Here is a 13,725-nt window from a genome sequence, read left to right on the forward strand (position 1 = left end):
TGGTGCTCTATTCACTGAGCTACCTTGTTGCCTCAAAGCGTATCTTTTAAAATTAATAATAGAAGCTGTTTATTAAATTAAGAAAAAATTTATTCCTTTTTTTCTCTTTTATGCTGAGGAAGGGATGATGATAGCTTTTAATACATACAGCCATCTATTTTTGCATATTGCTAACCATGAGTCGTCTGGTCTTTTTACAGGTGCTGGTGAATCTGGAAAAAGCACAATTGTTAAACAGATGAAGTAAGTATTTGCCTTTTAGAGCATCCTGTGCAGATCTTTGAATGTTGGTAAAGATAAAGAACTAGAGAAAAAAAATACTAAACTGGAAGTTTCTTTTTGTTGTTGTTTCATTTGGGTTTTGGTTATAGTAGAAATTTTTCTAGTTCCTTTGTCAAATATGCTGATCATGTGTGGTCAGAAACAATGGATGAATAATAATTCTAAAAAAAACAAAAACAAAAGGAGGGAGAAGTCAATAGGAACAATTTTTTTTTTAATAAAATGCTATCTAAGTACAGAGCCTAATGGTTAGGATGGTGAGGTATGTACATGCATAATAAAAATATTATAAAATTATATTATATTAAATATTATAAAATATTATTTTATATAATTTGCAGGGTAACAAAACATTTTATATTTGTTATCTCATTTCATCTACATAATAGTCCTGTGAAATGAATATTATTATATTCATTTTATAAATAATAATGCCTAGCCTGAGAGTTATTAATTGACTTGTCCTTGATCACAGCTAGGCAATGTCTGAGGCAGAATTGGAACTAGCTCTCCCATATTCTAGCTGGCATTGTATTCCCTGAACCACTCATCTATCTCTGATAATTCCTGCTTTTAAGTTTAATTTCCAGTAGAGGAACATCATCATGCTATAGTAATATGGTACGTGTATATATATATATGTATGCGTGTGTTTGATATATACATTATAAGTAAACATATATGTTTATATTATATAGTACATATAATACATAATAATATATTAAGACATTAGCTTTAGTATCATAAGGAACCTTAAGGTCATCTAATGCAATATATTCATTTTTCTAGAAAAGAAATCTGAAACCAAGAGAGGTTAAGCAATAGTTTCAAGTTAGAGTCCTAGAGTGTCAAATTTAAAGCTCTTTCTAGCCCATCACAATACTACCTCTTCTAAATTATAAATGCAGTTCAGAGTTACAAAATAGAGTAGAGAATTTTATTGCAGAGTTTGGGAATTTAGGGTGTGGTGTGTTGTTGTCAGACTGGCTGTTCTGTTAGTTTTGCCTAATTTTCCCCCATTTGGACCTGGGAAGAGGAGTGGAGTGGTATATAGTAATAATCATATTAATAATAATTTTTACAAGTAATGCAACTAGCAACCATATGGTTCTTAAAGGTTTACAAATAAGTTCAGCAATATTATCTCAATCAATATTTAGGACTGTGAGACAGTAAGTGTGACTATTATTATAAATTAAGAAATTGAAGCAGGAAGAGGTTAAATGACATTATATAAGGTTACATGGTTAGTACATGTATAAAATTGTATTTTGAACCCAAATCTTCTGGGCTCCAGAAATAGCTTCGAGTCACTGTATCACTATATCATAGGAAAATTACTTATGTAAAAATAATGGAACTTCCTTTTTTAAAGGATATGGGTTGGGTAGGGGGCAGGGATAAACTACATTTCCTACTCAGAAAAATCAGGAAAAGATGACATTTGAATCAGATTTTAATGTATGAGTAGGAATTCAACAGACAAAACCAGAAGTAGGTATGTCAACAGACATACCAGGCCTAGGAAGTCTTATGCAAAAATAATAAAAATGGAAGAACACTATAAATTTTTGGTTTTTGCATGGCTTGGTTTTGTGGAGGAGGGGCAGTGCAAAGAGTTGCCCAGCCTGACTGGAGAGAAAAGCATAAGCAGTTGAGTGATAAGATGGGATAAAGAGTAGGAAGGGAACAAATAGCAAAGGGTTTTTAATAGCAAGCGAAAGTGCTTTCCTTCACTTGCTATGTAATAGAGAACCATTAAAGATTTTTAAGCATTGTAGTGACATAACATGATCTGCATATTTGGAAGAATATTCTTGGCAGCAGAACAAACAATAGATTAGATCAGGGAGAGGAGAAGAGATAGCATCATTTCAAAAGTTTTGATAATTATTCCACTGGATAGTAATCAGAACATATTGAAGGTAGTAACAGTGTTTATAAAGGTGTGAACCAATTTCAAAGACATAGAAATTACGTCTTTTTTTTAATTTAAGAAAGAAGTGGATGAAACTTCAGAATTAGAATAAGATCAATTTATTAAAATTTAAAAATGTTCTCTCTTCTTTCTTGCTAAATAAACTCTCATGTTTAATAACCTTGGTCAATCAATGAACCTACAAAGATTTGAACTATCTTAGGTTTTACAGAGCATAAAAGAAGATGTCAGAATTTTTTTTTTAATATTTGAAGAAGCTTACAGTTTAAATGAGACTATATATACAAATATATGCACAAAACACTTATATATGCATAAAAATTATGCTAAACAGGCCAAATAACCCAAGGGTTTGAAATAAAAAAATAAGACTCACTTATTAATAATGTGGCAAGTCAGTTAATCTGTCTAAATTTCAGGTTCCTCATATGTAAAATGGGGATAAAAATATTTATACTCTTTTCCTCATGGAATTTTACAAAAGGCAAAAAAAGTAAGTCACAATGTTTTGTAGCAATTCAATTCAATAAATAATGACTATGGACAAAGCACATGGATTGCAGAGTTAAAAAGATAGCTGTACTTGCTCTCAAGAATTTTGCCTAATTTATGATGAAATGCACATATACAAATAAGAATGATATGAAAGAGAGTAAAATAAATGTGAAAAACTAGACAAAGTATTGATTTGATGGATCATTTCCATTTTTGGAAGTTATGGAAGACATCAGGTAGTGGTGGCTGATTTAAACAATTTTTTTTAGTATTAAACTTTATGAATATTTATTTAATTTTGATTTAGACCTCGATGAAAAGGAAAGTTTTTTTGGTAAGTAGAGGGGAAGAATCTATTCTAGCCATGGGAATTAGGACAACAGCATTTTTATAGAGAGGAGAGAGTAAACAAACAATAGAGAATACCTTGTTTGGCTGAAACAGAGGGACCACAAGAGGAGTGATTAAAAACTCACCCATATGCTATTGTTATTATTATATAAATATTTTATAACCATTAAGTACTATGTTAATGTCAGTTATTATTTTTATCATGATATTACTGTATATGATGACAAAGGGGACTGAAAAATCTCGTTATAAGCATTAGGAGGAAAAAGATAGTCAAAGAGTAACTCTTGGTAGACATGTTGTCAGAATACAATCTTGAAGGATAAGTGTTATATCAAGGGATAGGGAAGCCTGCTAAGCAAGAAAGTCACAAGTTGATTTACTATTTTAGATATTTATTTTTCAACTATATTCAATTATTGATCTTTAATGTGATTAATATGATTGTCGATACAAATCAGATGTTGTTGTGATAATACCAAATATCAAATTAATTGATCTTGATATTGATCTGGTGGTTTCCATTGTACAGATGCAACTTCAGTCTCACAGGAAACTCACAACACCTGTCTGATTTACGATGTCCTTACAAGGAAGTGGGAAGGGGATTTAATTTCTACTTGTCACACATTTATTTGTGTGACATAGAAATAGAAATACATTGTACTATTTTTACCCAAATTCATTTAAAAGCACTGTATTTCCCTGCTGGAATATTTTAATATAAGAGTTTTGTTGTTGTTGTTGTTGTTGTTGTTGTTGTTATTATAGGTTACTAAAAGTCTCAGGACTTTGACTTATATAAAGTCCAAAAATATTGTAGTCATAATTTATTAGTATCAGTTAAGACACATTGCTCTGATAAATGTTTAAGTGGTCATTAGTTTTCTATATTCTAAAAAATATTACTGTAAAGCTATCCCATCTTTATAAAATATAGTTTTGATATCAATGCTGCTTTTATAGAATGAAAGTGACATTAGAAATTGGCAGTTTTAATTTTATCTCTTGCCTAAACAGTGCCTCTGCAAATTTCTGTGAGCTAAACCATGCTTTGAATACATTAGTTTTCTTTCATCCACTGCATTTCATAAGACTGTGAGAACTTTAGGGTTCAAAGGGAAGTCATTTAATCCAGCCACTTCATTTTACATATAAAGAACTTGGTTTAAATCATTTTATATATACAGAGAAATTAAGTCACTTAGCCTTAGATCTTATGGTTGTAAATGAGAGCGACAAGCTATTTGACTATGAATCTATGACTGGATATCAGAGGTAAGGGGAGAATTCTATTGGATGAATAGCCTTAGAGTTAAAGACTTTGATAACAATCTAATTAACAGTAGTTAGTATATACTTAATAATACTTTGCTCCATTGCATAGTTTACAGAGAGGCAATGGCGTTTAATGAGTCAAGAAGTGTAATAATAGATTTTTTTTTAAAATATCATTTTGACTAATGTTTAAGGATGAATTAAAGTAGAGAGAAATTAGAGGCAAGGGGACTAATCAAGAATTTATTTCTATAGTTCCAATGTAAATACACAAATGTGATAGTGATATGAATAGAGAGAAAATTGCAAAATATCATTGTCCACTAAAAAAGATATACTTCCCTAAGGAAATTTGGAACCAGAATGGTGAACTACAAAATTTGGGTGTGTCTGAATGAAAACACACACACAAAAAAAATCAGTCTTATCATCAGAATTTGTTAAAGACAATTTAGGATGAGGACAAAATATTAAATTCATAAGGAGTTTGGGAAGCAGACCATGAGAATAGCCAAGAAGTAAAATGGAGTAGGGAATAAGAAATTCCATGTCTAGACATTTGCTGGAACTCTTTCCCAAAATCAAAATAGCTAAGGCTTGTCTTATCTTGCAAGACATAAGAAGTAATGAGGGGGTACTATTATTATGGATGTGCTAGTCACCAATAAGAAGCAACTAGTTAGTGGGATGAAGATTTCTTTGGAGAAAGTGATCACTCCAAATTTAAAATCAGTGATAGACTTGGAGAGAAAAGCTGTAGATCATCTCATATGAATACTAAATTTTGGCATGACAGGTTACAAAAAATTCAGAAGAAGGAAAAATTACATACTATGGATGAAAATTTTAGAGAAATTTCCAGAGATTGAAATTTTGAAGAGTTAAAAGGGGGATGTGGGATATTTATAAAGAGATGGATATAGATATAAGGGGAACTTAACAATGACAATAGACTTTTAAAAGAATGGAAGCATGTAAAAATGGTATCAAGTATCTTAAGGTTAAAATAAGCTAAAACTGTCAAGAGAAGTTTAGGATAAGCCAAAACTGGCTAAAGAAGGGGAATGAAAGAAAAGATACGATCACTGATAAAATAGACATTTGGGGTGGAATACAAAACAATAGATGGGGCAACTAGGTAATATAGTAGATAGAGAAATAAGTCCAGATTTAAGAAGACCTGAGTTCAAATCAACTATGTGACATTGGGTAAGTCACAATCCTGTTTAACTAAGTTTCTTCAACTGTAAAATCAGGTAGAGAAGGAAATGTAAAACTACTTCAGTATCTTTGCCAAGAAAATCCCAAATGGAATCAGGAAGTATTGGACACAACTGAAATAACTGAATAACAAAACAACAAAAAATAACAATGGAAACTAGGAAGAAAGTAAAACTACTTAATTTGGCAAGAGGATTATAGATATATCTAAAAGGAATCTCAGAATTGTCTAGTACAATCATCTACAATCATCTATTTTATAGATGAATAAACTGAGAAAGTTAACTGATCTTTTTTTTTTTTTTTTTTTTTTTTTTTTTTTTTTTTTTTTTTTTGGCTACTGTTCTCTCTATCCAGGAAAATGATTTAGAAGTACAAAGAGTAGAGGAATTCAAGAAAGCTCAGTCTTACTGGGGTGAAAAGGGTGTTCAGCTTTGCTCAGAAAGATTGTGGGAAAGCAGTAAACTAGCAAAAGACACTCAGTTCTGACTCAGTAGAGGAACAAATCATTAGGACAGCTTTCAGTACCAACTCAAAAGGCAAACTCTGGGAAACCAGGCTTGTTTCCTGAAAAGAGCAGGCAAAGTTACCTACACAAGGGGCCTCTGTGCTCAAAGCTAAGGCTCAAAACTGCACAGAAAGCTTAGGACAGCATCATCTATACCCCAGGAGCAGAGCTAGACCTTAAAAGTAAGAAAGAGGAAATATCAAAAGAAAAGGAAAGAAAATGAGCAAGAAACAGAAAAGAACCTTGACCATAGAAAGCTAATATGGTGACAGGGCAGACCAAAACACAAACTAAGATGAGAACAGAATATACACAGAGGAGATCTCAAAGAATTATATGAATTAGTCTCAAGCCCAAAGAAGCTTTTTGGAAGTGCTCTTAAAAGACTTAAAAAGGCAAATAAGAGAGGTAGAAGAAAACATGAGAAAGGAAATGAGAGATATGCATGAGACTCAACAGCTTGGAAAAGGGGAAAAAAATGTCTAAAGAAAACAAATCCCTAAACAGTAGAATTAATCATATGGGAAAAAAATATACAAAAGCTAACTGAAGAAAATCACACATTAAAAAATAGAATGGGGCGAATGGAAGCTAATGACTTTGTAACACAGTAAGAATCATTCAAACTAAAAAGAATGAAAAAATAGAACAAATGTGAAATACCACATTGTTTCCAAAAACCAATCTGGAAAATGGATCTTGAAGAGATGATTTAAAAATCATTGGTTTACCTGAAGGCCATGACCAAAAAAAAAAAAAAAAAGTATAGCATTCTACAAGAAATCATTAAAACTTGCCCCAATATTCCAGAAATAGAGGGTGAAATACTTACTGAAAGAATCTGTTGGTTATCTTTGGAAAGAGATCCAACAAAAAAAATGCCACATCACTGTGAAACTACAATTTCAAAGAAAACTACTGCAAGCTGTCAGACAAAAATAATTCAAATATCAAGAAAAAATAGCCATGATTACCTAGAACCTAGCAGTGTCTATGATAAAAAAAAAAAATCAGAGGACCCTGAATACCATATTCTGGAAGAAAAAGGACCTGGGATTACAACCAAGAATTTACTATCCAGTGAGATGGAGCTTCAACAAAATAAGAGACTTCCAATCATTTCTATTGAAAAAAAAAAAAACCAAAAACCAAAACTAAACAGAAAATGTAATCTACAATCACAGAAATAAAAAGAAGCATAGAAAAATAAACAGAGAGAAAATGTACATTATTTAAAGGTTTACATCCCTAAATGGGAAAATGATATTTATAACTCTTGAGAACTGTATCTGTCACTGGGGTGGACAGAGGGGAGACATTACATGGACTGAAGGTGTCCTTGTGAATGGACTCTGATGTGATGACATCAAAGAAAAAGACAGTAAGAGGTAGAAAAAGGTCTGTACTAGACAAAGAATAAAGGGGAGGTGTAATGGGAAAATTAGATTACATGAAGAGATGCAAAAGACCTAATACACTCCAGGAAAAAAAGGAAGGGTGATAAGCATTGTCTAAAACTTGATATCATCAGTTTTGGCTCTAAGAGGGAATAACTTACTTATTCAGTTGGGTATAGAAATTTATCTAACCCTATTAAAGAAGTAGGAGGAGAAAGACAAAAGAGAGGTCAGAAACACTAGGGAAAAGGGTAAGAAAGGGGGGAAGGGTTGATACAAGACAAGGTTGTGGGTGGAGTGGATTTAAAAAAAAATACTAAGAAAGGGGGAGGGGTGGTAGAAGATAAGGCAGTGGGTGGAATGGATAAAAAATACAAGTAAGAGAAGGGAAAGGGGTCATAGGAAATAAGATAGTGAGTAGGGTGAGTAAAAAAACACAACACTGAGGATAAAGTAGAAAGAGAGAACAAAAGTATATACATGAGAAAAAAATTGGATGCAGGGAAATACAGAACTGGTAATCATAACTGTGAATGTGAATCAGATGAACTTTCCCATAAAATGGGAATAAATAGCAGAGTGGATTAAAAAACAGAATTCTACAATATATTGTTTACAAGAAACTCATTTGACACAGAGAGATGCATACAGAGTAAAGGTAAAAGGTTGCAACCAACTTTATTATGCTTTAGCTGGAGCATAAAAAATAGCAGGGGTAGCAATTCTGATAATCAGTTAAAGCAAAAGTGAAAATAAATTTTATTAAAAAAATAACAAGGAAAGTACATCTTGATAAAGGGTACCATAAAAAAAGAAGTAATAATAATACTAAATGCGTATGCATCAAGTGATAGAGCAGTCAAAGTCCTAGTGAAGCTTTTAAGCCAGATACAGGAAGAAATAGACAGCAAAACTATTCTAGTTGGGGACCTCAACCTTTGCCTCTCAGAATCAGACAAATCTAACCACAAAAACAAATAAACAAACAAACAAAAAAAAACCCCAAAAAGCCAAAAACCAAAAACCAAAACAAAAAACCCCCAAACCTAGGGAAGTTAATAGAATACTAGAAAACCTAGATATGATAGACCTCTGGAAAAATTGAAGAGGGATAGAAAGGAATACACCTTTTTCTCAGCAATATATGGCACCTGCACAAAAATTGATCATAAATTAAGACATTAAAAACTTCACAAACAAGTGCAGAAAGAAAAAAAAAAAGTTCCTTTTCAGACTACAATGCAATAAAAATTGTATTCAATAAAGGGCCAGAGAAAGACAGACTAAAAACCAATTGGAAATTAAATAATCTAATTCTAAAGAATGAATGGGTCAAACAATAAATCACAGAAACAATTCATAATTTCATTCAAGAGAATGAAAATAATAAGACAAAATACCAAATGTTATGGGATACAGCCAAAGTAGTTATTAGGAGAAATTTTATATCTCTAAATAGCTACATGAATAAAATAGAGAAAGAAGAGATCAATGAATTAGGCATGCAACTAAAAAAAAATAGAAAAATAACAACCCTCCAAAAAAGTACCAAATTAGAAATTTTGAAACTCAAAGGAGAGATTAATAAACTAGAAACTAAGAAAACTATTGAACTAATAAATAAAACCAAGAGTTGCTTTTATGAAAAAAAAATAGATAAACTTTTGGCTAATTTAATCAGAAAAAGGAAAGGAAAAAACCAAATCACCAGCATCAAAAATGAAAAGGTTGAATTTACCACCAATGAAAAAAGAAATGGAACCAATAATTTGGAGCTATTTTGCCCAACTGTATGGAAGAAAGTTTGACAATCTAACTGAAATGGATGAATATTTACAAAAATATAAAAATTATCCAGGGTAACAGAAAAGGAAATAAGTCCCATTTCTAAAATGGGACTTAAATAGTCCCATTTCAGAAAAAAAAATTGAATAAATCATTAATGAATTCCCTAAGAAAAAATTTCCAGGACTAGATGGATTCAAAAGTGAATTTCACCAAAGATTTAAAGCACAATTAATTCCAATATTATGTAAACTATTTGGAAAAATAGGTAAAGAAGGAATATTGCTAATTTTTTTTTCCTATGGCACAAATATGATAATGATAATTAAACCAGGAAGAACCAAAATAGAAAAATAAAATTACTGACTAATCTTCCTAATGAATATTGATGCAAAAATTTAAGGAAAATATTAGCAAAGAGATTACAGCAATTTATCAGCAGGATAATATACTATGACAAAGTGGGATTTATGCCAAGAATGCAGGGTTGGCTCAATATCAGGAAAACTATTACCATAATCAACCATATCAATAACAAAACCAATAGAAATTATATGATAGTCTCAATAGATGACAAAAAAATCTTTTGACAAAATACAGCACTCATTTGTATTAAAAACATTAGAGAGCCTAGGGATAAAAGAAGGTTTCCTTAAAATAAGTAGTATCTATCTAAAACCTATAGCAAGCATTGCTTTTAATTGAGAGAAGCTGGGTGAATTCTCAGTAAGATCAGGGGTTAAATAAGGATGTGCATAATCACCTCTATTATTCAACATTGTACTGGAAATGCTGGCTTTAGGAATAAAAAATGAAAAAAAATAAATGAAAGGAATTAGAATAGGCAATGAGGAAATATAACTATCACTCTGCAGATGATATGATGATATACTTAGAGAATTCTCAAAAATCATCCAAAAACCTACTGGAAATAATTCACAGCTTTAGCAATCTTACAGGACATAAAATAAAACCACAACAAAGCCTCAGTATTTCTCTCAGGATATCTCTATATCCACCAGAGATAGAGAAATTCCATTTAAAATTATGATAAATAAAATAAAATATTTGAAGGTTTACCTGCCAAGATAAACCCAAGAACTATATGAACACAATTACTAAATACTTCTCATACAAATAGAGTCAGAGCTAAACAAAGTCTGGAAAAATGTCAATTTTTCATGGCTAAACTGAGCTAATATAATAAAAATGCCAAAACTGGTCTGTTGTCCAGTACTATACCAAATCCAACCACCAAAACATTTTTTATAAAACTAGAAAAAAAATAACAAAAATCATCTGGAAGAACAAAAGATCAAGAATATCAAAGTAATTAATGAAAAAAAATATATATACAAAGAATGCTGTCTTAGCAGTACCAAACTTAAAATTACTCTATAAAGTAGCAGTCATCAAAACTATTTGGTACTGGCTAAGAAATAGAGTGGTGGATCAGTGGAATAGATTAGATACACTGAAACAATAATCAAGGCCTATAGCAATCCAGTATTTGATAAACCCAAAACTCCATCTTCTGGAATAAGAACTCACAATTTGACCAAAAATGCTGAGAAAACTGGAAAATAGTGTCATAAATTCAGCATAGATCTACATCTCTTAGTCCATACCAAAATAAGGTCAAAACGGATACATGATTGGGGCATAAAGGATAATACCATAAACAAATTAGGAGAACAAGTGATAATTTATCTTAGCAGGACTTTGGAGAAGTAAGAAATTTATGAACAAAGAACTAGAGAACATTACGAAAGGTAAAGTGGACAACTTTGATTATATTAAACTAAATTTTTTTGCATAAAGAAACAGAAGATTAAAAGGGAAAAAATCTCTACAGCCAATATTTCTGATAAAGATCTTATTGCTAAAACATATAGTTGTGTCAAATTTATAAGAATTACCCAATTGATAAATGGTCAAAGGATATTAACAATTTTCAGCTGATGAAATTAAAGCCATCTATAGTTGTATGAAAGCATTCTCCAATTCACTATTGATTAGAGAAATACAAATTAAAACAACTCTGAGATATCACCTCCCATCTCTCAGGATGACAGGAAATGATAATGATAAATGTTGGAGCTTATGTGGGAAAACTGGAACACTAATCCATTGTTGGTGGAGTTATGAACTGATCCAACCATTCTGGAGAGCAATCTGTTACTATGCCAAAAAAGCTATAAAATTGTGCATACCCTTTAATCAAGCAGTGCCATTACTGGGTCTGTATCACAAGGAAATCACAAAGGAGGGGAAAGGACTCATATAGGTATAATTGTAGTAGCTCTTTTATGGAAGCAAAGAATTGGAAAATGAGTAAATGCCCATTATTTGGGGAATGACTAAATAAGTTGTGGTATGTGAATGTAATGGACTATTATTGTTCTATAAAAAATGATGAACAAGTTGATTTTAGAAAGACATGGAAATATTTACGTGAACTGATGCTGAGGGAAACAAGCAGAACCAGGAGTTCAATGTGCACAATAAAAGAAAAAATATGAGGTCATCAACTATGAAAACTTGGTTCTTCTCCGGGATTCAGTGATTCAAAGGAATCCCAATAGACTTTGGAAATAAAATGCCATCTCATCCAGAAAAAGAAGTAAAGAGACTAAATGTAAATCAACATATGCTATGTTTACTGCTTTTTCTTTTTCTTTTTTCTCTCTCCCATGTTTTTTCCCTTTTGTTTTGATTTTTCTCTCAACATGATTCATAAAGCAATGTATTTTAAAATAAACAAGCAAATTTTTTAAAAAAGGGAAAAAAAAGAAAACCCCAAATGGAGTGAGGACATGTTGAACAAGAATGAAATTCCTGAACAACAATAAAAGAGAACCTGAAATTCTTTTTGATTCAGTGACAATCATCTGATGCAGGTGACTGAATATCCCAGGTTACTATTGGAAAAATCACAAAGAGTAAGAAGTACCAGAGGTCTAGAGAGAGAAGTGTTGTCTTTTTAAAGCAATAGAAAAAGTATGAAAAGGAAGTCAGTGACCTGAAATTTGATTCCTTGCAAAATTCTACAATTTAGTACTGAATGAATGGTTATGAGCATCCAGAAGAGGAACGTGACCAGGAAGTGACTAGAAAGGGACAATATGACACTGTCAAGGACAGTTCAGGCCCAACTGACCTCATTTCCTTTACCTTTGATAAGGTTACTACATGAGTACATCAGAAGAACGCTACCAGCAGATCATCCTTAAGTTTTAATAAAACATTATGCGATATTCTGGGGGACAAGGTAAAGAGGTATAGACTAGAGGATCAGTAATTCAGATATAGTTGATTATCAAGGTCCAAGAATAATTGTTAATGTATTGATGTCACTTAGAATACAACTATAAATGAAATATGCTACACACCTGTGCTTTGTTCTGGGCTATTCAGAATATTTATCAGAGATTTGGTAGTGACATGAATGGCAGAATGAAACAACCCTGCATAGAATTTGTTCTTCTTAACAACCCTGGGAGGTGATACTATTATTATTCCATTTTATAGCTGAGGAAACAGAGAGTTAAATGACTTACTCAAGAAGACATAGCTAATAAAGAATCTGAGACAGGATTTGACCTCAAATCTTCCTGTCACTGGATCCAATGTTATATCTATTGCATCAACTAGGTATCTCTAATTTCTGCTGTGCAGCACATTTAAATCTTTTATATCAAATTATTTTTATGCAAACATGTCTATATGCTCTAACTGAATCATTTCCAGTTATGTCCAATTCTCTGTGATCCCATTTGGGATTTTCTTGACTAAAGATACTGGAGTAGTTTGCCATTTTCATCTCCAGCTTATTTTACAGATGAGTCACATCATTAGTATCTAAGGCCAGATTTAAACTGAAGAAGATGAATATTTCTGACTGCAAACCAGATACGAGACACTATCCACTGTGCCATCTAGTGTTCTGTGTGTGTGTCTTTGTGTGTGTGTATATGTATATATGCACACACACATACATGCAAGGCAAATATATGCATACATATGTGTTTGTATGCACATGCATATGTATATATGCATACACATATGCATGTGTGTATACACACATACATACATACATACACACACACACATACACATTGTCCCAGAGAACTTTTGGTAAGGAAACTTTCTCCAATAAAACAGATGCATAATTTTTATGTAATTTGTAGTCTGACAGACTGGCCTGAGGCCCTCAGAGTTTAAGTAATTTTACTAGAGTCACATTTATTTTTCTTCAGTTGTTCAGTGGCATATGATTTCTCATGACCCAGTGGACCACAGAATACCGTGGCCTTCTATCCTCCATTACTTCCCCAAACCTGTCTATTAAGTATTTATTGCTTCCACACACTTTCTATTTTACCATAAGCTATCCCCCTCCCTTTTTTTCTTCAATTTTTCCCAGCATCAGGATCTTCTCTTTATTTTTCTCTTCCTTCCTTTCTCCC

The 13,725-nt window shown here is 31.9% G+C and overlaps 1 protein-coding gene across 1 annotated transcript in view; it reads left to right on the top strand.

Moving 5' to 3' along the window:
• GNAT3 (G protein subunit alpha transducin 3) overlaps positions 1-13,725 on the top strand; it is a 92,034-nt gene that overhangs the window by 28,881 nt on the left and 49,428 nt on the right. Inside the window, exon 2 of the mRNA XM_031938677.1 lies at positions 201-243. Coding sequence (XP_031794537.1) covers positions 201-243 — 43 coding nt within the window. The remainder of the gene's footprint in view (positions 1-200; positions 244-13,725) is intronic.

This window comes from Sarcophilus harrisii, chromosome 5, assembly GCF_902635505.1.
Source record: "Sarcophilus harrisii chromosome 5, mSarHar1.11, whole genome shotgun sequence".
In the NCBI taxonomy this organism is placed as follows: Eukaryota; Metazoa; Chordata; class Mammalia; order Dasyuromorphia; family Dasyuridae; genus Sarcophilus; species Sarcophilus harrisii.